Below are 26,028 nucleotides of genomic sequence, written 5' to 3' on the forward strand. Positions count from 1 at the left end.
GCCCCCGCGGTCATGCGTGGGTATGTGCGCGTGCACATATCAATGGGTAGTATCCAATGTTAGTCCTGCGTAGCTAGACCCATTGAAATGAATGAGATTTAAGTTAGTCAAGGCGTACTTGTCCCATTCATTTAAATACTCTACATAGGACGAACATAGGCTAGTACCCAATGTTAGTCCTATGTAGAGTAGACGCATTGAAATGAATGAGACCTAGTCAAGGCTTACTTGGCCCATTCATTTCAATAGGTCTGCTCTATTTAGGACTAACACTGGATACTACCATATGTATGTATGTCCATGTGTATATATGTCTTAGAGAGTGAGAAACCGCCATGGCTGAGGGAACGGGGAGTAGTTAAAGGCAGTGTTCTATGTCTGGGGTTGCTCTGAGGGTTTGTTTGGTTTTAACTGTTAATGTTGTAAAGGATGGTGTTGGCTAAGAGAGAGGGGTATTGATTGGGGCACATACAAGTAGTTGGGGTTTGACAGGTAGATAGATCTCTTGGAGATTTGCAGTAGATCTACAAGGGCTTTTGGCTCCCAGCAGCAACAAAAAGGTTCTCTCCTCTAAATTAGGCTGCTGAAATAAAGAAACCTGGGATGGGGGAAAAGCAGGAGTAGATTTTTGTGTGAAAGGATCTGTTATTTTGAAAACCAAGTCTTGGTCTGAGCCATATGTTCAGAGACAGCCTGTCCCCTAATTCTACAAAGGGAATGGTTGTCCTGGGCAGTATCAGCACCTGATTCCAAATGGTGGATCTTGCTTTTCTAGTCAAAGCAGCAATAAGAAAGTGCATCCCAGAAGCCTTCCCAACTCTGGTACAAAAGAGACGCTGGCGAGATTCTGATTAAGGAATATTGTGTTGCAGTGTTGGTCTTCCAAGTGCCACAAGAATGTTGACAAATGCCAGAGTGGCGGCAGCTGTGTATGGCTGTAAATAGCAAAAAGAAAGAAAGAAGTGTCTTGTAGTGTAACAGGTTGATTGTGTGGGATTTGTGGACTGGAGCTCACTCCTCAGGTGCAGGAATTATTAACCTTGGCTGTGCGACACACGGACACAGGTTTAGTGCAAACAGTGAAAACAATAGGGCTAAAAGGCCAGGAAATTTCTGTGCAAAGCTCATGGTTTACAAACTTTTTCTCTAGTCTTATATACATGTGTACCTGCTAACTGATGATAAGGTTGCATGCATTTAATGAATCCACAAAAGTGTATGCCACGGTCAAATCCTTAGTCTTTAAGGTACCACAGGACTGTGTATATGTGTTGGCGGGGGTGAGGGAGTGCTGTTGATTTTGATGTAAGGTTCTATTTGTTTTGTGGGTTCTTCTTTTGGTTTGCTGCAATGTTATCCAACCCAAATTTTCTAAATATGAGATGCTTCTCTCTTCTCCATCTACCTGCTTTCCAACGTTGCTGTGATTGTGTTGTGGAATTCAGTGAGAATGAGGCACATTTTATGTTCCATGGAGCAGTTCTGTTCTCGTATAAAGCATGTTTCTTTTTAATCAGAGGAGTATCGTGCTGCTATTGACCCAACGGATTACTCACAGGAACTGAAAGAAAGGACGATGAGTGCAGAAGCTGCTGACCGGGAAGCTGTCACCTCTAGCCGACCATGCACCCCCCCTCAGACCTCCTGGTTTGAGTTCCTGTTAGAAGAGTCTCTGCTGGAGAAACATCTGAAAAAAGTTTCTCCTGGTTAGTAATGCCATGACCTATCCTTTATCTGTATTAGTGACTGCAAAGGCTGAGAGAGTTTAACTGTGTTTTCTGCTGGAGTTGTTGAGATTCTTCTTAATTGTATAGGCTTTTTTGTTGTTGTACCACGGGGAACTAAAGTTGTGATTGTCTGGTGCTTTCAGTTGTATGAGGCTACAACTCTGTGCACAGTTAAGCTGCTTAAATCCCACTGAAATCAGTGGAGTTTTAGCCTAAGGATCATTCACACAATCCGTGTGTGTGTTGTGTGTATGTGTGTTTGTACAGACACATGGAAGATTAAAAGTATAGCTTTATACTTGAATATGATAAATATTTGTAAGCATTTGTATCATAGGTTTAGCTATGATGGACTACAGCTCCCTGTTGAATAGTCACTTGTAATATGTGGAAAAGACCATATATGCACAGAGCTGCAATTTTAATCAATATTAAATAAGTCATTTTTCTTTGAAGTAAAAGTTATAGCTGTGCATGATCCTGAAAATGGTGCTGCTAGCTTTGTATTTGTTGCCTTCTTCCAATGTGGCATTTTTATCCAGAATACAAGATTTAAAACCTGTTTCTTTTGCCCAGTAGATCCATCACCAGTTCAGCTGATCGTCCAGTTTTTGGAGCAGGCTTCCAAACCTTTGGTGAATGAACAGAATCAGGTTCAGCCTCCACCTGATAATAAGAGAAACCGTATTTTAAAATTACTTGCTCTGAAAGTTGCTGCACATTTAAAGTGGGATTTGGATATACTAGAGAAAAGGTATTGGTGGATTTCCCAGTTCATGTTGTTAAGATATAATGATGCCATAGACTGTATTAATTGATATAGTGTTTATGTGGGTTCTCTGGTTTTTATTGACCTGTAGTTGTCTCTCAAGTATCCATATCAGAGTAGCACAAGCTAATGCAAATCTGATTTGCAGCAACCTTGATGAAGGTAAGTAGATCTGAGTCTGGTCAGTGCCTGGATGGGAGAGCACCTGGGAAACCTGATATATGTCGCCATAGAAGAAAAGGTATCAATGTAACAATAATTGCTGATCACCTCCTATTATAGGATCATGTTTATTCTTTGAGAGAGTTGTGTAACAAAACTGTATTCTGATCTGTGTGACATCAACAATCCTTGGTCTTCTATTTTAGTTTATCGGTCCCTGTACTGAACATGCTACTGAATGAACTGCTGTGCATTAGTAAGGTTCCTCCAGGAACTAAACATGTAGATGTGGACCTTGCCAGTTTACCTCCAACCACTGCAATGGCTATACTGCTCTACAATAGATGGTGAGACTTTAAAAGTTTTGGGTGTTGTTGTAGCTCAAATATGGAGTTAAAAGTAAATAAATCCTAGTTTGATTATAATACATAAGCAAGATTGGCCTGTTCAGATAGATTCAGGGATTGAAAAATGATTTGTGTACATTGGTGAGCATTTTCATTTACCATTTAAACCAGGAGTTGTCATAAATAAAACACTGTAGATGTAGATCCCTAACTTTAATGTTATTGTATGGTTTTACATAAAAGATAAAGGAAAGTTATAGGGATATATTATTTAATATGGAGAGACATTGACTGCTACCCACTGCACACTTTAGGTTCTGTTGAAATCAATTAGATTTTTACCCTTTCTGAGTTTGAGCTTCTCTGGCTTTAACTTGCCAATATGTGTATGCACTGATGAGAAAGTTGGCAGACTTATGTGCAGTACAGTACATGACATCTGTATAACCAGAGAGGCTTTAGGACTTTTAGATGGCCAGTGGCTATGTCATTCTTCAGGTGCTGCTTGAGTTGCAGTCACGTGAACTTTTTGTTTGAGGCCACAATGGATAACGTGGCCTTAAGATCAGACTGTTGAAATGATTAAGCACTCTGTGATAATCTTTTGACTTTCTTTTAATAGGGCTATTAGGACCATAGTCAAAAGTAGCTTTCCTGTCAAGCAAGTGAAACCTGGTCCACCTCAGTTAAATGTGTAAGTTTGTGCATCAATTTCAGACCCTTACCGATGATTTACTTAACAAATCAACTTAATTCAGGAGTCAGTTTTCAGTGAGGCACAGTGATGGTATACAAATGTTATTCTAAGTTTTTGTATTTATGTTGGCTACTTGATCAATGGAAAGTTTACAATATATTTAGAAAAGTATGTTTGTGCTACTAAAGGGGCTTTTATAAAAAGAGAAAGAGAGAGAGATTCCTGCACTGAGTGAGGTTGTTTGAATATAGCAGCAGCAAATCATGTGTTAATTAACCCAAGATTTGCAATGGCATGTGCCATCTCCATTTTGCATATCTGAATATCTGAAAAGTGATATCTAAAAAGTGACATCCAAACCATGGGTTAACTGTGGGTTGTTCAGCTCATAGTTCACCAATAGACAGGATTAGCATGTCATGGTAAGCCATGGTGGACTGTGAGCTTTGTTTGTGTCAGTGTGGCTTACTATGACATGTTAACCCGGCATGGGTAGTTTTGTGCAAGCAAGCCACCCTGAGAACCCATAGCTTGCAGTAGGCATGTTGAAGGGTGGCTTGTTCTCAGGGTGGCTTGTCATGAAGCCCAAACTCGACAGTGTGGCTTGTTACAAGTAGCAACAGCCACCTGGTAAGAGCGGCAAAAAAGCCCGTATTGTTTTTTGCAATCTTGTCATCCATCTTGCATCGCCAATGATAGCCGCCTCTCCACTGATGCTGAAATGGCAGTTTGGTAGAACCACTACCTAGGATGGGAAACTTCCCTGCCTCCCCCCACCCCACTCTGACCTCTTCCTCTTTTTGAAGGACTTACACAGCTTTTTAAAGAATCACTTTTTGGTCCTTCAAAAGTACACAAATAGGATTATAATCCCCCCACACCCAGTCAATCCAAATTATGCAAGAGCGCAGGTTTGCCTGTCTGTTACATGTAGCTTCTCCTTCTCAATGTCCTTGTTACTGTTGTCAAGTGTGCACAGAAGTGGAATAGGTAACATGAAATTGATAAGGTGAGGGTACATGTAGGCTAATCTGCGCACAGTAGCAAAGGACCAGGGAAAAACAATACTGAGAAAGTACAAAGGGGGGGGGGGGGAACGGACCGATGGACGGTCAATAACTCTCACTTGGCAATGTCATCCTCTTGTTATGCCTTGAGCTGACACTTGTCAATGTCCGTTTATCTTTCAACATTTCCCCAAGTCCCAATTAATTCCTATTTGTCAACTTCATATCCAGAATACTGTGAAATTGTTAAATGAATCAATTGTCCACTCTTCAAATCTTTAGAAAAAATCAAGGAATTTGAAATCCTACAAGTAACTTGCTTTCTTTGTAAGGTATCCAAGAGATTGTAGAAGTCTAAATATAACCACAGCTAGTATTACTTTGAATGGTTAGTTCAGGATTGCTTTTGTCTTTTTGTTTAGAATGAATCAGATTCAACAAGAAAAGGAAGTAACAGATAATATTTTGAAAGTGGTAAGTCCCTTTCTCTTTATTAGACATGGATATGAGTGGATTTTCATTTTAAACTAAGGAATGTGGAAACTTGGTCGATGGTTCCATGTAACTTTCCTGTGAAAGTTGGTACTATCCTATTTTGGGCCTGTTCTCTACTCCATGAGATTCAAGGAGTTCCTTCAAGGAGGTTTTCTCAAATAGGAGAATTATGGTGCAAGGAACTAGGCCACTAAAGCCCAGGCAGAAAGACCAAATTACTTACTTGATTTATTTCTCATGATATCGCAAAACTGTGCAGTTCTTTCAGTCATTGCCTCTTTGGTCAGTCTTGGGAGGGAAAGTTTCTATTTTATACACTCCTTCCTGTGGGCAAGTGAAAGCAGCATGAGAAAGGATAAAATAGTTTTGCACAGGTTAGCACTGGTAGGAATGGTTCAAGCTGCAGGGCGTGTATGAGGGATGTGAGTCTTTGTAAATGATCAAGGTCCTGTGTACTTTTTTATGTGGCTGACTGGCTAATTTGAAATTGACATAAGTAGGAGTGGATCCCCCAGAAAGGTGCGTGCCTGTGATGTGGAGAATTCCTTAAAGAAACAGCGTCTTAATGGTTCATTGAATGAACCACAATACATATAAAAGAAGGGGGCTGTGAAAATATCAATACTTTAATGAACCCTATAGAATACTAATGCACAATCCACAAACGTGGAAGTGGAAAACACTGTTAATAATACAGCAATACATACTGGAAAACGACACAATAGTTATTGATCTGTCTAGCTTTAAATTAACTTACTGGTTCAGGAAGACATTTATGGGAACAAAAGAAGGAATTAACACTTAATCGTGTGTTTTCCTTCTCATCTAACTTCAACATCCTGACTTATTCTTTCAATGTCCAAACAACCCTGAACTTGAAGCAAGTTGAATGGTGATTGCTTGAGGATAAAATACTTTTGTAACTTTTCAAGAGGGTGAGGATGGTTGTGGAAGCTGATTAGTGTGGATGCTGATTATATGCTGCTTATACTGGAGTGGAGGAAAGGAGAGCTTTCTCTTATATATTCTAAAATTGGAAGTGTTGAGAGTAAATAATGGAATATATACGTTTCTTTGGGTTGTTACAGCTAAAAGAGCAGGCTGCCGATTCCATTCTGGTGCTAGAAGGAGCACTCCAATTAAATAAAGATCTTTACATTCACACAATAAGGACTCTAGATTTGCTTGCAATGGAACCTGGTATGGTTAACGGAGAAACAGAGAGTTCTACAGCTGGATTCAATATCAGTGCTGATGAAATGCAGTGCCAGGTATGCCAGATGCTTTGACTGAAAATATAGCTACTATAGAATGATGTAGTAGTTTCATGGTATGTGCTTCATGCTGCCTGAACTTTCCTTTGACATTCCATATTCAAAGCTATCGTAGTTGACCTTTGGCTTCTGAGCTACATGTGTAGGCAGTCTCACATTTCCCCCGTTTCCAGTTATTGCTAAAGTTCAGTGTACTTAATTATTTAATTATTTCCAAACTGGTAGAAATATAGGGGAAAGAATTGTGTAGCCAATGTGATGTAGTGGTTAGTCTGGCCCTGGAACTCAGGAGATCTGGATTCTAGTCCCCACTGAGTGACTTTGGGCCTGTCACTGACTCTCAGCCTAACTTGCCTCACAAGGTTGTTGTAAGGAGAAAATGGAAAGGAGGAAGGCTATGTGAGCCCCTTGGGATCCTTGCAAGATGAAAAAAAAAGGATATAAATTTGGTAAAATAAAAATATAAATAAAATATTTCCTTGAACAAGAATGACGCCGCAGAGTTTTCATGTCTATAAGCATAGTTAATCTTCCTTCAACCTTTTCTTGTGTTTTAAAGATTGTGATAGACACATAAATGTTCTACCATAATTTTAACCTTGTTTGTTTCAGGTCTGTTATGATTTAGGGGCCATCTACTTTCAGCAAGGTTCCACAAACTCTGATCTGTATGGAAAAGCCAGAGATAAATTTTTTAGAACCAAAGAACTGATTTCCAAGGTGGGTAGTTTTATGATAACTTATTCTGGTTTATACCAATGTAATCAATTACTTCACATTCATGCAATGCAATCCTGTGCATGCTTAGAGATGTAAAATTTCTGGAAATTTTGAAGCCATAGAAAAAAACAATTTTTTTTCTGGGGGAGTTTGAAACAAAAAAACAAATTTTCAGAAAAATTGAAAAAAATGCAATATTATCACTTTTTACAGATTGAAAGTCACTTTGTTACTTTAGGAATATAAAATGTAATTATGTACAAGTTGGTTTGGCATAAAAATAACACAATCAGTTTATTATAAGTACAGTGTATTCAAGTGATTATTACAAACTGAATTTTTTTTTTTAATCTTTACTTTTTTTTGTAACAAATGGAGCTACAAGCTCCTGAACTGTAAGGAACCTCTTTGGTTTTGCCAGTTTATGAGGAGCAGGGAAAAAACAATTAAAACACACACAGAGAGAAGAAACCATCAACATTAGTAACAAAGAAAATTATTTGTCTCCGCTAGTCCTTTACGGTCTCAAGCCACATAAAGCACCCATTCCCATAAAAAGAACTGAGAAAAGGGGGGAACCAAGACTCAATGAATTTGTATGAAATTTAATCAGACTCATTTCCTGAGCTATCACTATCAGTTTCAGCCTCTGCTTCAGTTGCAGTGCCCCCTAGAGGCAGAAATGCATCTTGCTCTTGCATTTGAGAGTTGTAGTCTCAGTTTGCAACCTAGGACTTGCTTGTCCTCACTGCACAGAAATTGTGATAATCTGATACTGTACATAGTTTTTAGAAATCACTTGGAGAAGTAAATATCTGAACACCTTGTCTTAAACATTTTATTCATCATGCTAAAATAAAACATTCCATAATCCATTTTTCTTTTTCTTTTTAATTTTTCGGGGGGGGGGGAAGCCTTTGGAAAAAAACGAAGAAAAGAAAACGTGTTTTTTCCAAATGTTTCTGGGTTTTTTCCACCCTTCACATCTCTACACATGCTTACTCAGAATTAAGTCCCAGTGGGACTGTTCACATGACATGACAGCCTGCTGTGGGTTCTTTAACCCACAGTGAGGCTGTGGCATATGCGGGGGGGAGGGTGGCCGCCATTTTGACAACCTCCAACCTATGCTTGGAGGTTGTCATGTCATGCTAACCCAATGAGTGTGTATCCTCTTTTAGGGTTATGCAAGGGTTGTTTAATCCATGCTTGCCAAGTTTGCATGTCAGGACATCCCCTGAGTAAAGGGATGGTGCCCACAGGTACTGCAGTTTATTGTGGGTTAAATAATCCACAATGTACTGCAGTGTGTCATCCAACCCAGTTACTGTGTCCACTGGCATTTACTTCCTTTGAAGTGTGTGTGTTAAATCAGAGCCTAAATTGTATATAAATCCTTATAGAAAGATTGAAATAACTTAAAATAAACCCAGTGTGCTCTATTTTTTCAACATTTCTAATTGAAAGGTCATACATGTTAACGTTGCAACTACGAAGTGAGGGTTCAATACAGCCATATGTAGTGAACGCATTGCATATTGTGAGACACCCAAACAATACAAATATTTTATTACCTGCATTTATTCATCAGTTTCACAAAAAAGGGATAACATGATTATTAATCCATTACCCAGATAAATCCAGTGAGCTATCTGTATTTATTTGATCCTTTATCAAGTTTGAGTCCATAATAATATATAATGATCCTAGGTTAAATTATAATGTTCCCTTCAAATGTTTTGGACTACAACTCCCACCATTCCTGATGATTGGCCATGCTGGCTGGGGCTGATGATGATAGTAGTCTAAAACATCTGAAGGGCGCCAGGTTGGGGAAAGGCTGTGTTTATATATACTAATTTAGGAACTGAGTCCAATTTGAAGTAAAAGTAACTAAATATCTCTTTTGAAGGTATTTATTTAAAATCACTGATGCATTGAACAAATTTGATATATTGTTATCTTACAGATTGGCTCATCACTTCATTGCATCATAGATGAAAAGAGGTTAGTTGGTTACTGTCAAGCATGCGGAGTTCTTGCACCTTCTGACAATAACTCACAACCATCAACTCCTTACAGTCAAATCCATAGCTGCCTACGATCTGGCAATTATCAGGTAAACTACTTGCAAGGCATGCAATGCCCATGCGGTAACATTAGTTGGTCATTAGATCACCTCTATTATTTACTTTTCACTCAAATATATATTGCTGCTTGAAGTTGAAACTTCCCTATGTTACTATTTGAAGTCGTCTGCTGTATATTGGGTTTTTATTTAGTTTAATAAAGTTATCTTGATCTGTATATCATAAAAAGCTATGTTGAATTTGAAATGTAAAATTGTCTTGTGGCATATGCTTTGTGGTATAGTTTTCCAGTAAATAAAATGCTTTGGTAGTCAGAATTCCTGGGGATCTTTTAGGCATTTTCATCTCCATTCTTACACTTGTTTTATTGATCAGAAAATTTGACATCTTTCTAGTAAGATCTTTTACCACTTACCTAAGTTCTTAAAAGAAGACAGATTGAGCTTGTTTGGACATAACCCTAAACTATGGTTTCACATTACTGGTTTACTTATTGCTTTTATTGACCACTTAAAAGGTTAGTTTCTCTTTATTATTTGTTAAAATTGTATCCTATCCTTTTGCAAGAAGCTTAGAGCGGTGATTTAACCTCACAATAACCCTGTGAGGTTGGTTAGGTAGAAAGATAGTGACTTGTCCAAGGCCACCTAATAAGCTGCATGACTGAGGAGGGATGTTAACCTCTGGCTCCCATATTCAAGCTCAACACTCTGGGTACTGCATCACAATTTTAAAGCTGATATAAGGGCCCTTTTATCCATGTTGTCATAAAAATGTTATCTCTTCTCTATTTGTATTCTAGGAACTAGTGAAGATTTTTCTTGAAGATAACCAAACACCCACTTTACCTGTTCAGTTCAGACAATCAGTGCTAAGGGAGCTCTCCCAGAAAGCTCAACAAGGGTGAGACATCACTTGATTGACAGAATCTTTCAGGAGCATATGATATTTATTACTTTATAGTTAAAGCTAGGCAGAATGTATGGATTTCTGTACAGAACCTTCCTTTGGGCTTTTTGATCAAATGGTCATTTGTACAGAACCTGATGATGACTTTGCCTGAATACCATGTAGTGCACATTATTCTAAAGTTTTGAAATATTTGCTCTTCGTTATAATAGCTTTTCAAGTAAGAATGGAATAATTCCAAGTGCCAGGTCACCAAGACTCCTGTGGTATGAAAAACAAATGTTCTCAGTTCAGCACAAGGCTAGATAGTATACATTCAGTTTTTATGCCTGGGCCATGCACTTCAAAGTAGTTTGTCAGTAACACTGTATAAAATAAAATTCCACAGGGTGGAATCCAGTTAGGTTATGCCAACAGAACAGCATCTGTCACCAGAATGGCTGTGTGCATATGTGTGATTCTGTCTCCCCCTGCCTCCGCCGTGTACCCTTAACAGCTGCTCTGGAGAGTTGGCCCTTCTAGAGCAGATTTTGGAAGAGGGGAGAGGGGAGAAAGTCATGCTTGCTGGTCATGTATAATTCAGTGTATATATTACAATAAATGTCCAAAATGTGGTGACTGAACATTCAGATGTGAATGCTGACAATATCAAATGGATTTTGTGAATTCCTGATCACTGATTATTTAGGCAGTGGTCAGCATTGCCTGATGTATCTCTGAGTTTTTGGACATTCACAGAAATTTGACTGTGATTATCAGTATTCACATCTTAATGTTCACATTCACCAACTTTGAGGCATTTACTTTAACATACTTGGAAGAGTTTCTCCTTTAAAATGAATAAATTCTGACTGTCAGGTTTTAGAGTGTGCGTGTGTGTATAGCCTCACCCATGCAGCATTCATTACCTTTGCCATCTCCCCTGATGATAAATTAGCATTATATAATGGCTAAAAGAAGTTGGGTAGATCAGTTGCTTCAAGATATTCCAATATATCTCTGGACTTAAGGAAGTAAGCAGTCCATTTTCTGCAATAGTCCCATTTGTGCAATCAAATCGAGTCAATGAAAGCAAGAGGAGATGCAAACATTTTCAGAATTGATTTTTAGCAGTGCAGTTGAAAACATGCAATAAGCAGTGCAAATGCAGGAAGATAGCTTATTATACTTTTAAAACCTAAATTCCAAACCTGAAAACATGGAAATTCAGTGTCCACAAAAGTAGTAACTGTTCAAAACAGTGTCTTGAACTAGGTTTATAATTGTGAAGCAGTTTCATTCACTGAAAGTGCTGAAGAATTGATTTATTAATATATGTTCTGAATCCTATTCGGCAGTGAGGGTTTATATAAACGTGATATCAATGGATGTAAGATAGGGTCATGGGATTTGTAGGGAGACAAAGTGATTACTTTGGTCACTGGAAGCCTTTTCATATGGCTTCTAATCTCAAAACGTGCAGCAGATAAGCGTATGTCCGCAACCAAGAGGCTAGCATCTGGCTCACTTTTTCAACAATATTACTAGGATTTTCATGAACTTGATGGACCTTCTCCATCCTACATGGTGGCAACAATATGGTTCATTTATTTATTACATTTATGGTTAATTGGTATTGTGGAGTATAAAGACCTACCTTATATTTGTCTTTTCTCTTTTTCTCTTTCTAGCAATGCTATTTAAAGCTGTTTTTATTTTTATGTAGGGAAGGTGTGCTGGATGAAATATGTTTCAAGGTGTGTGCATGCAACAGTGTTTGTGATGTTATGCAGGGCCGACCAGTTGGTGTCCAGTTTAACCAGTTGTTTCTTAGACCCACCAAAGAAAAAATAGACTTTCTTCTTGAGGTAAGGAATTGTCCCCAGTTTTAAATATAACCACTTAAACTGTTTTCAAGCTGCCTTTTAATGTATTTCCTTCATACAACTTACCTGTTCAAGCATGCTACCAGGTGACTTTTTAATTGATGCATGTTTACTGCTAATTATTGGTCAGAATTATAAGGCAATCACTCATAAGCACTAGCTACTTCAGAAAGTTTACAGCTAGTTAGGAAATGAAACTCCTCATGATGAGAGAAATGTACAGTTAAATCATATGGAGTCATATTACCTTCCCTCTGTTTCTCTTCAACAAATGAATGTCTTTCAAATAACAGTTTTTACTAATATTAAAACTGAAAGTGTTGCCCTTGCTTGGAGGTGCTGTTCTCATGATCTGGTGACTCCTGGGTTCTGTCTATGAGCAGTTACAATTTCTCCTTGTCGATCATGCAATCTTTTATTACTCATAACTGTCATACTTTTCTAGGGAGGCTATATAAAAAGCTTCTTTTAAAGAAGGGGCAGCTGAATTACGATAGTTGCTATAATCAATATACAAAAAAATTGTTAACTCCACAAAATTGAATGTGTGTGTGTTTTGTTACAAAAGTATGCTGAATTTTCCACTACAGCTTAATTATTCAATATTTAAATTTCCCAGGTGTGTTCAAAATCAATACATGTAGAAAGTGCTTCTGAATCTTCAAAAAGGAAAATAGCCTATTTTCTGAAGTGAGTATGTGTGACAGTGGACTGCTTGCATTATTTGTTAAAAAAACTTATAGATTTTCAGTTTTAAGGAGTGTAGATAGTGCTTATTAGGTCAGGTCATGAGATATCACTGGCATCATGGAAAAGAGAATTGCCTATTAGAATATAATTTAAGTAGTCCTGAAGCTTCAATCCACTCCTTTTCAGTCAGTGTGGACATCCTCTCTTAGGACCATTACTTGCACTTCTTCTGAAAGATGGTAGTTAGCAGCTGAAATCACTGTCATCTGACATAATTCATGGCCAAGCTTAAACTAAATTTCCTAATACAGAACATGTTCATTGTAATGGTCTGCTCTAGTTTTATGTCTCAAAAGTTAGCTAAGGCTTTCTAATTGCTTTAGCCTACACTGCGCAAGAGACCAGTGTGGCCATCAGTGCATCCTAACAGCTGTCCTCCATTGAATCCCTTAGACACCTGATGTGATTCATTGTAAGTGCAGCAGCTGGTAGATAAACCCTTGTTTAATCTTTAAGATGTGGAAGGTGCATCAACGCCACTGCGACTGAGCCACTGGTTGGAGGAACATTCCACTCACCATCTCAGCAAGTGACGCTTTGCTCACATCCCCCACTGTTATCTCCAGTCTGTGATTGGAGATAGCAGCAGGAGTATCCATACCGTTATTTCCAGTCACAGACCGAAGAATCCAGGGAGGCTCTACGAGCCAAATTAGGCCTATGGGCCAGAGCTTCCCCTCCCCTGCTTTAAATGCATTTTCCAAATGTCATGACTACAAAAAACTGCCCCAACAAAGGCAAATATTTGCTTAATGTGTTGACCTTTGATTTTTATGCAGGAATCTGTGTTTGGGTTTGGAAGATCTCCAGCTTGTCTTCATGATTTCCTCCCATGAACTCTTCATAGCATTACTAAAAGATGATGAACGAAAGCTTCTCATTGATCAAATGAGGAAAAGGTCACCTCGAGTCAACCTAGGCACTAAGCCTATAACTTCATTCTACGATATTCCAGGTTATTTTCTCCCACTTATCTTAAAATATTCACAGACCTTTGAATTTTGTTTTTATTTTTAAAGAAAAATCACAGCAGTGGAATAAGTAAGCATTGTGTGAAGACGTAATCAGCCTATAGAGCATGCATGTGGCAGTTCTTACAAACTGTTATTATACATTCCTACTAGCCATGATAACTAAAGGTATGCCCCTCCTTCTCTGGCTACTAGAAACTGGGGATTACAGCTCAGTCTGGGATATTCACTGGCATGTAGTTTAATACTTAACCTGCTTTACTGGGGTGAGTAGCAGTTGTCTCCCAGGCAAGCACCTGAGCAGAACAGCCAACCTGCAAATGTAGAAGTGTTGCTGCTAGCTGCACTGATGACTTGAGAGAGGGAGAGCTGCAATACGTCACTACCATTTGAGGTTATGAATGTGGCTCTCTGCCTTTTGGCTTGAGGGCTACTGACACTTTAGAGCAGAAAGGAGACTCATACAATCAAGCATGCAGCCTGTCAAGGTGGCAGCGTGAGATGCCTGTGGGAGATGGAAAGCAATCTTTGTGCTGGTCTTCCCAGTTACCATCAGGAGGGCTAGTGAACAGATCGATCAAGTTCTCTTCGACTTGTGGGTGGGGGCAGAGGACGTCTTTCCAGCTGCAATTGTGATGATCCATCTTTACTTGGGAGTTAGTTTGGAGACTTCGGAGCAGGAGGGAGGCATCCTCTTGGACAGCCTTCTCCAACTGTTGTCCTCTGGGTATGTTGTCCTAAAACTCCCATCAACCCCAACCACCATGACCAGTAGACGCCATGTTTGGGAAGACTGCTCTTGGAGATGATCAGAAACAATGGAATGTTGCCGCCATGCCCTCTTGGTGAACTTCTCTGGGACTGTTTGTCAAGCCATGGTGTAGAAATTTGACTTATGCTGTTCTGAAAAGGATGACAAAACAATGTAGTAAGTGTAGCAGATATAACCCTTGTGGGAAGCCCAAACCTAATGTATCAAGAGGGCTGTGATGATTTCTGGTGTCTATGTACAACAGGGGTACATAGGGGCTTGCGGGAAACTCCAATGGTGCCCCACAAAGCTCCTCACTCCCTGTTCCCTTCAGAATGTCTTTTTAATAAAAATTGAAAAATCATTCATGTGCCTAGCTCTCCTTCCTGTTCCTGAACCGCAGACAGGAACAGAAAGCAAAGCAAAGGTAAAGAGGGGAGAGGGAAAGCGAGGCTAGGAAGGGGGAGAAACTGTGGTGGTAAACAGGTCGGGGAGAGAAATAGGGTAGAGACTGGTGGTGGAAAGAAACAGCAAGTTAAAGATACGTGGGAGGGAAAGACCCAGGCTAGGGGCTAGGAAGGGAGAGAAATAGCGAGGCTAGAGGCTGGGAGTGGCGAGGGGGAACAAAGGGAAAAGGTTTGAATGGACAGAAGAAGATTGGCTGGGCCTGGAAGCAACTTTTTCCATTCCCCCCTTCCATCCCAGCCTCTAGCCTAGCTATTTCTCCCCCCCCACTTCTTTTGACTAGCCAGCCCCCCACAGCAGCCATTATGTGACTAGCCACACTTTCCATGGGAACCATTTTGTGATGGTGCCCACAGCAGTTTCTCAAATTTCCAAACGTGCTCACGGGTCCAAAAGGGTTCAGAACCTCTGGTGTATAGTAGTGACTGACTGTTTTTGCCCCCCCTTCCTGCAACTAGTAATGAACCTTCAAAGTTTTATGTGATACTTGGCATTATTAGAATTCTTTTATTTTGCTAAGATAAAAACATCTTTGGCTTATCCCCTCTTCTCTAATTTTTCCCTTGTCCATTGTCTCTGATTAGTTATTGTTACAGTTTTAGAAGGACCCATATGTAAATTGCTCACTGACCAGTGTGATCATTTTTCTTCCAGCCTCAGCAAGTGTGAATATTGGTCAGCTGGAGCACCAACTTATATTATCAGTGGATCCCTGGAGAATCCGACAGATTTTAATTGAGTTGCACGGCATGACATCAGAACGCCAGTTCTGGACAGTATCTAACAAGGTATTTTTATTTTCCACTAAAAAATGAATCCAAAACTCTCACAATAATGCAGGGAAAAACAGAAGGTAGAAGGAAAAGAGGAAGACCAAAGAAGAAATGGATTGAAGATACAGACATAAAGTTACAAAATATGAATAGGGTGGTTAACAATAGAAGTAAATGGAGGTTGCTGATTCATAGGGTTGCAATAAGTCGAAGCCAACTTGATGGCACATAACTATTTAAATGTGGAATATATTACAATTAGTGACTAGTATATTTTTATTCTTTTAGTGGGAAGTACCAAATGTTTATGGCAACGTTATCCTAGGAATTAAAGATAGTTTGACAAGAGATTTGGTCTACATCCTAATGGCCAAAGGGCTACATTGCAGTACAATCAAGGTGAGGAAACCCTTATCTATCTTCTGTAAATGTTGCTTATTGGCATTCTTGGATGCAACAAATATAAATAATTTCCTAATATACAGTGGTTTAGTAACATTTTTTTTCAAGTGTTATGATCTATTCTGCAAGAATATTCTGTGGGTGTGTCTGTGTGTAAGTCCGTATATGGTCCCTTCCCATCCCCTGTTCCTTGTTTTGTCGTGTCTTTTTAGATTGTAAGCCTGTGGGCAGAGACTGTCTTGTTTAATTGATTATATGTAAGCCACTCTGGGAGCCTTTTTGGCTGAAGAAGCAGAATAAAATTACTTCCAATAAATAATAAATTGTACATACACAGGTATGTATATTTGTACATATGTGCACACACAAATCTAGGACTGACTGCTGAACTGGATATTAAATACATTTATTTTTAAGCCAGTACCACTTGCCTGTTTCCCAGAGTCTCTTACTCAATGTGATATCTAATGTATTTAGTGCAATGGGCAAGCTGATTGGGGATGGTGATGATGGGAGTTGTAGTCTAACACATCTGGAGGCATATTTGAACTGCCCACATAGGTGAAAAAGTGCTGCCACCAGCTTTTATCTGCTATGTGAGAAAGAAATGTGACTTGCCCTTTTAGGCTGTGTGCCTGATTTGCTTTGTGTTCCTTTCGCCTTAAAGACTTCTGGTCCTTTAAAACAGAATGGAGATAGCGAGCCAGATGTGCAGATTAACATGCCGGGGCAGAGGGATGTCCACCGGTGGGAGAAATGTACTTTTGTGCTGACCCTCTCAGCTGCAGCTAAAAGGATGAGCATAGAGTTTAATCATCTTTCTCTTTGGGTAGGGGCAGCAGTAGTCCCTAGTGTCTATCAAATCTATTAAGGGATGAGCTTGCATAGAGTAAATGTGCTTGTCTTAATGTTCCACGGGACTCTGTCTTTTTCTTGTACTACACCAGCTTTACCCAACCTGGTGCCCTCCAGATGTGTTAGTCTACAACTCCTGTCATCACCAGTCATCTAGGTTTGATGAGAGTTGTAATTATTGTTTTACTCTGTACAGCATCATGTACACTGATGGTGCTATATAAATAAATAAATAAATAATCATAATCTGGAGGGTACCAGGTTGGGCAAGGCTGCCGTTCATTAATACAGTTGTTTGTTTTTAAATTCATGTTTGTAACTGTAACTAGAAACTAGACAAACTCCTCACATTAACTTTTATTACAGGATTTTATCCATGCGAAACAGCTCTTTGCTGCTTGCCTTGAACTTGTGACAGAGTTTTCTCCAAAGCTGCGTCAAGTCATGCTGAATGAGATGCTACTTCTGGACATTTATACCCACGAAGCAGGAGCAGGGCTTTCAGGAGAACGCCCTCCCTCTGACCTGATCAGCAGAGTTCGAGGGTACTTAGAAATGAGGGTGCCTGGTAAGAATGCTTGGCTTAAATATTTGGCAAGATTTCTGTTCCATTAGCAAACGTCATAGGTTCTTAGTCATGATAATGGATTAGGATCCTTGTGAAATTTGGTATGAGACAGGAGATAACTTACACAATTGTGAATGTTACCAGATTGATTTTTTACCCCAAATTGAAGGCCAGCAGAAGGTAGATTTGGATCTATTGGTAGCTGACTGGGTGATCTGCTGTAGTGTGGCAAGGATTTACCTCCCAATAGTTTAATAATAGCAAATAAAAAACCCTAAAATAAAATAATTCTCTTCCATGTCTTGTGTTGATTGCTTATTTCCCAGCCTCATCCCTCACCTGTAAAGTAGCTCTTTGACCAGGTGTTTGTGCAGCTCTGTTAGCCAATTTTAGTGCTATGTTACTTGGAGCTGACACTGCTTGCTCTGATTGGTGAACCTCGGGGTTCTAGTTAAAAAGTAGATCTCACAAACCTGAAGTCTGCCCTAATTCTTGTGTGTCTGTGTGCACCAAAATAACTTCTCAGTTCCTCTTTAAAAAATTTTTTAGATATTCCTCTTCGGCAAGTTGTAGCGGAGGAGTGTGTTGCCGTTTTGTTAAATTGGCGGGAGAATGAGTACTTAACAATGCAGGTTCCTCTCCCTTTGGTTCAGGCCAATCCTTATGTGAAGGTAAGGCATGTTTCAGAATACATATGAAATTTGCAAATTTTGAACTGTATTTCACACTTATTTGTGCTGTTCAAATGCACGCCATTATGGATTTTTTCTTCTGTCGTCTGTATTTCTTTGGATACTTTGATTTCTGTCCCTCTCATTTGGTCAGTGAAACATTTGTATTTATAAGTAAATGTTCCCTGATAATCTTTACAGGTGCTATTCATACTTGCTTTTACAGCTGAATCTTATAAAAACCACATATACTCCGAAACTGCTGGAAAGTTGGTCTGGAGAGGGGGTGGTTAGTTGTTTTGAAGAGCAAACACTGCTCTTTCCAGAAAAGAGTAAAAAAGGACCCTGGGCATGTGCAAGTGTCTGGAGTTCCCTGAAGTAGCTGCCTGGGTTGTAGTTAAGGAATTTGTTGCCAAGTTTTCTTTTCCTTGTTATAAACCTGGTATTAGATGGCTGGAGAGAAAAACGCATAATCCCTTGAAGGACTTAGAAGACTGTCATTTCCATATTCTCAGTGGTGTGTTTTGCTTAGTTAGGACAGCTATTGGCAGCCACGTGTAAAGATCTTCCTGGACCAAAAGAAAGTAGACGAGCAGCTAAAGACCTCTGGGAGGTTGTTGTACAGATCTGCAGTGTCTCCAACCAACACAAACGAGGGAATGATGGCAGAGTGAGTTTAATAAAGCAGAGAGAGTCAACTTTAGGCATTATGTACAGGTAAGTCGCTGTAGTTTGTTATATGACCACTTAAAGCCAAAATAAACAACCATAAGCATTAGTGTCTCTACAGCCCACATTTGGAGTAGCCACAACATTGCTACACTCTTAACTTGGTCCAAATTCCTGCTAATTATTACATAAGAATTTTGGGATGTAAAAGTAATTCCTTAAAAAAAGGAAAAGTTGATTGAAAGTTATAGGCCTAAATTGTATGTCACAGTGGTAATTTCTGGGCTTGCTGAGGACAAGCAAAGCAATGGGCATACTGCCTCCTGTGGGGTCATCATTTCCACTTTCAATTTCATTGGCCCATTCCTTTGTTGTTTTGTGATGTCCAGATCCAGAAACTCTGGTAATCTAGTGGGTAAACAATCCAGAGTTAACTCATGGTTTGTCTTTAGCTTGTTTTTACTTTAATTCTGAGTGGTTTAACTGATAAACAACCCAGAGTTTCAAGTTCACATATTATGAAACTGCCAGAAATTGGATGTTTCTGGGTTAATTAAATTATTTATTAACCATCCGTCCCCACATATCCTGGATTAAATATTTGAGTTTAAAAACTTGTACATTGCCTCATCTCTCCAGGCACAGAGAGCAATGGTATAAATGTTACCAGTAAATTAATAATCAGTACTCTAAACAAATTCTTCTCTTATTTAGGAGTGAACTGCTCTCTTTTGTCAAAAAGTTACGGGTGAGTTTGCAGCTAAAGTTTTTGAAATGCATTAAAAATCACTGTTCCTATTGTATCATGTTTTCAGTGTATCATATTTTCAATGTTAAGAATATTTAGGAAGAGAGCAATTTTTAAAGTGAACATAATAATAGTCAGTGTCGCTTTTAAACTTCATTAACAGACATGGTAGTGAAAGAGGCCTTAATAAACTGTGAAGCAGATAAGAATATTGCATGTCTTTCAGAGCATTATTATCAGTCAATAACCTAACACTTTGTGAATACAGGACAAGTTTAAGTTTGTGTGAGCACAGTGAAAGTATGTCTAGAAAAATTAATTTCATTGACACTGAAATCAAGCGTTGTTTTATGTAATCTTTCATATTTTTGCACTATTCCCGTAGGAACCTCTGGTTTTGACGACAATATTATCCTTATTTGTCAAGCTGCATAATGTTCGGGTCAGTGCAGTACTCTCTTTACATAAATATTTTACCTTGATGCCTGTTTTCCCTCTTAGTTCATATTTAATATATTTCCCTCTTCCAGGAAGACATTGTGAATGATATCACAGCAGAACATATTTCAATTTGGCCATCATCTATTCCTAAGTAAGAAAATGATTTATTGTTCAAGCTCCATGAAATAGATGTTTCTCCAGATCTAAGCAGATAGTTCCTTGATCCTGGGTCACTCACCTCAAGACTTCCTTTGTGGTTAGTGGTGGAAACAGCTGAGAAGTGCACAGATTTGCTGGCTCCTCAGCTGTTCCCAGCTCCAGTCAACTGGGCACCAGAGAGGCATATTGGGTCCAACCTCAGTGTATTCAGAAAGGTGGTTTAAACCTCCCCATCCCCCTGAAGGAGGGAAGTGTGTGTATCTGTAAGGAGGAATGAGTTGTTTTTTAGTGGGATGTGAGTGTACCCATGGGGTGATAGCAGTATGGCAGTCTCCCCATAATTTGGTGACCTTTAACTATTTTGGACCAACTCCCATCAACTCCAATCATCATGGCTAATGGTTAGGAATGATAGGAGTTGACATCTGAAATGTCTGGAGGGCCCCAGGCTGGGCAAAACAGTGGTACAGTATAAACCTTAACATTTATTCTTAGATGGTTTGTATTTGAGAACAAGACATTTTGGAATTAGATACATCAGCAAGGAGGGATAGCTGGCAAAGGGATATGTGGAATGCTACTAGGCAGCCCCATATTCTCCCTAGGGTGGTTTAAACCAGTGGTTTATAGTTCCTACATAAGGTGATACCACTAATGTTTAAGACCACCTGTCTTAAATCTGGGTCCAACATATGTGTGCATCCCACAGTGATGTGTTTGGTTGGAATGGCTATGTGATGTAGTCTGAGTAGATGGATGGAACGGGCTGCGGTGGGGTGGGGGAGTTCCTAAAATGTGGCTGATGATATTAGTGAGGAACAACAGGAGATCTATCTGATGAAGCAGAGTACTCCAGATAAGCAGAGAGCCCTTTTCTACTTGGCTAGACCACTGTAAACAGAAACTCTTCAGATTGCTGTATTTCTTTCATGCTATAGATGGCATAAGACAAAAATGAAGTGGTTTTTGCCAGTATTGCAACCTAGTTTTAGCACTCCTGCTTTCTTGCTGATCACTCCTAACATCCCCAAGTAGGGAGTACTTCAGAAAAATGATTTAAATAGTGTACGATGACTTCAGGTTTTAATTACATTTATGGTTTCTGATTTTATAAAACTTTTATCTTTTTAGCTTACAGTCTGTGGATTTTGAAGCTGTAGCTGTTAGTATCAAAGAGCTTGTCAGTTATGCACTGACTATAAATTCAAACAATCACTACTGGTTAATTATTCAAGCAGATATTTATTTTGGTAAGTCAAATGCACCTCTTTTGTTACGTTTGTGGTTGTGTTGCTACCTGACTTCAGATATACTCCTGTATCTGCAGGATATGAGGACAGGTTACTGGAACCCAGCATATTGCAAAGCTTGAGACTTTTGTAACAGATTTTTGGAATTGCAAACAGGCAGACTAGCGCAAGTGTTCATTCTTCTTGTCCTTTAATCAGGAGTGCATTTTCTGCAAGTAAAACTTTGAAGATTGACCATTCCCTTAGAGTATTTTTTACCTATTCCAAGTTCTTTCAAAGGGGCAGGATAGAAACTGAATAGGGGGAAATCTTTATTGCGTGAACTTAACATTAATTGCTTTTGTGTTTGTGTGTGTCTCCAATGTAGCAACTAATCAGTACTCGGCTGCCCTTCACTACTATCTTCAGGCAGGAGCTGTGTGCTCAGATTTCTTTACCAAGATGGTACCACCTGATGTATATACCGATCAGGTGAGTTATGTTGTTATGTGCCAGTGAACAAATAAAACAGAACTATAGGGCTATTATGCTTTACAAACATAAGACAGGAATCTTATTCTGAGAATTTGTTAACACAAGTTTAATACAGAAGACCTATCAGTTAAAGTTCAAGATCCTAAACCTACTGAACATTTGAATCCATCATTCCCTCCCAAGCTTTCACCATCTATCCCAGCACTACAATCCCTGTGTAAAATGGAGTCAATGCTGCCAGGATTGTTTAAGATTTCACAAGGATGCTCTCATTAAGTACACCATCTGTGTACATCAGGTCTGCAAGGGCACACAGAAAAGCATTCTTTATGGCTTTTTTCCAACATTAAAACTCTCTTCTGGCAACTTTACCAAGCCTGTATATCTTTGGAAGTGGTATTCTGTTCAAATGGGCTGTTAATGCCCAGGAACAGGGTAGAATTATTAGTATGTTAGCTAGCTGGATCCCTTAAAACAGGGCAGGCTATACATCACATATTGTAGAGTTGTTTTTAAAAAATTGAGTACATGCCAAATTGTCAATTAAAGAAGCTGTGTAGTTTTCTCCCCCACCCCACGGAGGCAGGAATGCCTACACTGTGGCCGGATTGGTGGTCTGCAAGCTTGCCACTGCTGCCTGAACAGGTCATGCTATTTGCAATTATTTCTTCTTGACAGCATCTCCCTAAAAAGGGAAATGTGCTGCCAGTTTAACATGGGTTCATCTACCTAGTAGATGAACCTCTGTTAAGCTTCACAAGAATGTTCTATGTTGGTCCTGTTCACAACCAGCAGCAAATCGTGGGTTAATTAAGTAACCAGTGATTTGCTGGGCCATGTTCTGCCATCCAGCTGCTTCCTCTTTGCAGAATCAACCTCCGATCAGCCCAATTGGAGGGTTACACGATGCGTGAATCCAGACATTATGGATTATTCATGGGTTAAACCACCCAAAGTTAACCTGGGGTGGCTTAACTCACAAATAACCCGGTGTCCAGGTTCAAACATCACATAACAACCTACAGTTGGGCCAACTGGATGCTGATGATGCAAAGTGGCAGCGGCTTGCACGTGGCATAAAATCCTGCAAATCATGAATGAATGGATTAGCCCAGGATTTTTCCACCATTACATGCAAGCTGGGTCAGTGTCAGCAAGGGCTGGCTGAGGAGTAAAAAACATGAACTGGTTTGTAGCTCAGCTCTAGGCCAAGAGACATGGGGCAGGTATTCTGTCACCCATACATCGGAATATATTCCAAGCCCTCCATTCTGTTCTAGAAATAGTTTTGAAATTATTTGACATTGCTACTACATCTGCTGTGGAATACCTGGGTTTATCTGCAAGTAAATATTCTCAGTCTCTAGCTTGATTTCTATGTTGATTGGTTTAATTTGAGAGAACTGTATTTGAGGAATGGGCAGTCCTTACTCCACCCATTGTAGACCAGTGTCTTGGATCATCTTAGGCATACCCAGGATCCAGCAGAAACTACACACAACCTAGACTTGATATTCAGCAAGTAAAGGAGGCAAATCTTTATACAGACTTGCCTCTTTTAGTTCCAGTAACAGCAGCTAACTAGAATAACTTATTGGATATAATGCAAATAACTTTTCTAGACTTCTTGGCAGCTCAGCAGCCAAAGAGCCAGGCAAATCAGAAGCTTGTGGTATGAATAAATTCTTAATTGAGCAAAGATGGTTAATTTGCTCCCTATTGCTGTTTTTGGGCAGAAGCTAGAAATAATGTATATTTCTAGCGTAAAATAGCCCAAGTATTGCAGATTTCATGTAATTGGATACATTTGTAGGCTTGCTTAAAATAATATATCTCTTTTTCTCTAGGTGATAAAAAGAATGATAAAATGTTGTTCTCTGCTCAATTGCCATACACAGGTAAGAATATGTATCCAGCTGCTTGCTAACTATTATATGTATTTCAAATCCTACTAAAACGTTTACTAGTGTAAGAACACAGGCCTATACATTTCTCTGAAGTGTAAACTATAGTAAGAGCCCCTCAGATATGTGGTAGCTGTACAAGTAGCTCATTGTATAATAGCAAGTTTTCCTTTTTCTCCAGGTAGCGATTTTATGCCAGTTCCTTCGAGAAGTAGATTATAAAACTGCATTTAAAGCACTTCAGGAGCAAAACAGGTAAACAAGCTTTTAAATTCTCACGTACTATATAATACATTGCCATAAATTAACTAAAGGTTTCTTTTTCAGTCATGATGCTATGGACTCTTACTATGACTACATCTGGGATATTACCATCTTGGAATATTTGACATGTATCCTTTTATTTTTTTAATTTATTTTAAAAAAACCACCCTGGACTGGTTTGAAAACCAGAGTGTCTTAATACTATTTAAATCCTTAATTTCTGCCAAATAGTTTGATGGACAGCAGTGGCTGCATTCTCAAGAGGTATTTCAGCTAGGTACCACAAAAGCAGGGAAGAGAACAATGTAAAGTCTCACCAGGAGTTCCCTAGATACCAACCTGGTTTGCATATGACAGCAAATAGTGGGTTCTAGTGCAGGCCAATCAGAGGTTGCAGATTCAAAATGGTGACATGTGCCATGGCAAATTATGGGTTAATTAACATGTAAATGGGTCCACTCTGAAGAAAATCTGGGCTGTTCTTATGCTGGATGATATACAAGGCTGTTTTCCAAAGGTCTGCCTACTGAAGTTGAGTGGGAAAAGCAAACCATGCAAGGATAATCCTCTATGGTAGGAAAATCAAAGGTTAAGTATATTTCTCCACACTGACCTATTAACTGATTACTGTTCTTCAGTGTAATGTAATGGATATATATATCTGGCATACAGGTAAGTCCAACATTGTCTGCAAAATGGCCATGTGCCAAAGGTATTTGCTTAAATTCTAACCTTTCATTCCTTGAATTGGAGAGCTATGCTCGCAGAAAAAGCGCAATGCTCCTGTTTAGGGAGTGAAAAGTTAGGATCCAAGTAATTAAGGATAAATCTGAAAACTATAAAATTGGCATAGAAGTCATCTTAATCTCGAAGACTAAATATAAAGTCTTGCTTATTGTACACTTCTAGATTTCCTTAATAGTATTTCAGATCTTCATCATAAGCGAGGAGAGACAGACAAGAGACAAATAGCGGTAAGTTACTGTTTCAGAGAAAAACTTAACACTTCCACTTTGCTAAATCTGAACAAAACGTTGTAAATGTGAATCTCAGAACTGGCTTATTAATAAGCACTCATGTTGCTTTTTTACACTTAGATTAAAGCTATCGGACAGACTGAGTTGAATTCTAGTAATCCAGAAGAAGTACTACAGCTTGCTGCTCAAAGACGGAAAAAGAAGTTTCTTCAAGCAATGGCAAAACTTTACTTTTAAAGCCCTCTTTGTAATGTAGCGGTATTGAAATGCAGCAGCTACAAGATACTCCCAATACTTTATTTAACTCATGACTTTTTTTACAATACATATTTATAAACATACTGTGTGGTATTTTCCTATTTAGAAAACTTAAATTCCATTTGTATTTTTACAAGACTATACAGAAAGTAGGTTAGCTTTTGCAATGCATTACAAAGATGCAAGCTGGAATGAAGAGCGACAGCCCAAACAGTGAACAACTATGAGCAGAGCAGAGCAGAGCTCCCTCTGGTAGTTAAAACTGTCCTGGCTTCAGTCTACTCCAGTCTGTTTGTTTTCCCTTGGTTTTTGGCAGTTTGTTGAGTGGAAGATATGGTAGCACCTCATGAAGAAAGAGGTAGCACATGACAAACGTTCACTGAAGGCGTTTTTCCAGTTACGAGCAGCAAATTCTTGTCCTGTAGGAGTAGGGCCAAAGTTAGTCTCTTCACTCCCTCGTTACTTAGGCCAAAGATTAAGTCAATTCCGCCTCATTCCATAGCTACACTAGTAAGTGTATAGAGGTAGGAAGGTTGACTTATTAACCTTTTGTTTTCACAGCAGGGACTTGTGCTAGGCGCTACAATGCTATTAGGTTGACGTCTGACTAGTACTG

General features: G+C 39.1%; 1 protein-coding gene across 2 annotated transcripts; it reads left to right on the forward strand.

Moving 5' to 3' along the window:
* On the forward strand, window positions 1-25,493 carry INTS8 (integrator complex subunit 8). Of its 2 annotated transcripts, none has more exons than XM_063130959.1 (28): window positions 1-20; window positions 1,518-1,706; window positions 2,304-2,481; window positions 2,865-3,005; window positions 3,628-3,699; window positions 5,132-5,183; window positions 6,293-6,475; window positions 7,091-7,198; window positions 9,168-9,317; window positions 10,091-10,191; window positions 11,903-12,044; window positions 12,682-12,752; window positions 13,592-13,767; window positions 15,654-15,787; window positions 16,061-16,171; window positions 17,396-17,597; window positions 18,147-18,268; window positions 18,801-18,985; window positions 19,652-19,685; window positions 20,071-20,127; window positions 20,216-20,277; window positions 21,417-21,535; window positions 21,903-22,006; window positions 23,857-23,907; window positions 24,095-24,168; window positions 24,241-24,305; window positions 25,108-25,151; window positions 25,275-25,493. In XM_063130959.1, exons 2-28 carry the CDS (start codon window positions 1,577-1,579, stop codon window positions 25,389-25,391), a joined length of 2,985 nt encoding a protein of 994 aa, XP_062987029.1. In that variant the 5' UTR covers window positions 1-20; window positions 1,518-1,576; the 3' UTR covers window positions 25,392-25,493. The 2 variants fall into 2 exon arrangements, with proteins under 2 accessions (XP_062987029.1, XP_062987030.1); XM_063130960.1 differs by having other exon boundaries at window positions 2,307-2,481.
* Window positions 25,494-26,028: the final 535 nt, after the last annotated feature.

Source organism: Elgaria multicarinata, chromosome 7 (assembly GCF_023053635.1).
Source record: "Elgaria multicarinata webbii isolate HBS135686 ecotype San Diego chromosome 7, rElgMul1.1.pri, whole genome shotgun sequence".
Lineage (NCBI taxonomy): Eukaryota > Metazoa > Chordata > Lepidosauria > Squamata > Anguidae > Elgaria > Elgaria multicarinata.

What these genes read in the sequence shown, in the direction of transcription:
- INTS8 (XM_063130959.1), top strand. Translation starts at nt 1,577, where the DNA reads ATGAGTGCAGAAGCTGCTGACCGGGAAGCTGTCACCTCTAGCCGACCA. An exon ending in TCCCAGAAAGCTCAACAAGG is followed by an intron (nt 10,192 to 11,902) that starts GTGAGACATCAC and finishes ATTTTTATGTAG; the next exon opens with GGAAGGTGTGCTGGATGAAA. An exon ending in TGGCCATCATCTATTCCTAA is followed by an intron (nt 20,278 to 21,416) that starts GTAAGAAAATGA and finishes TTATCTTTTTAG; the next exon opens with CTTACAGTCTGTGGATTTTG.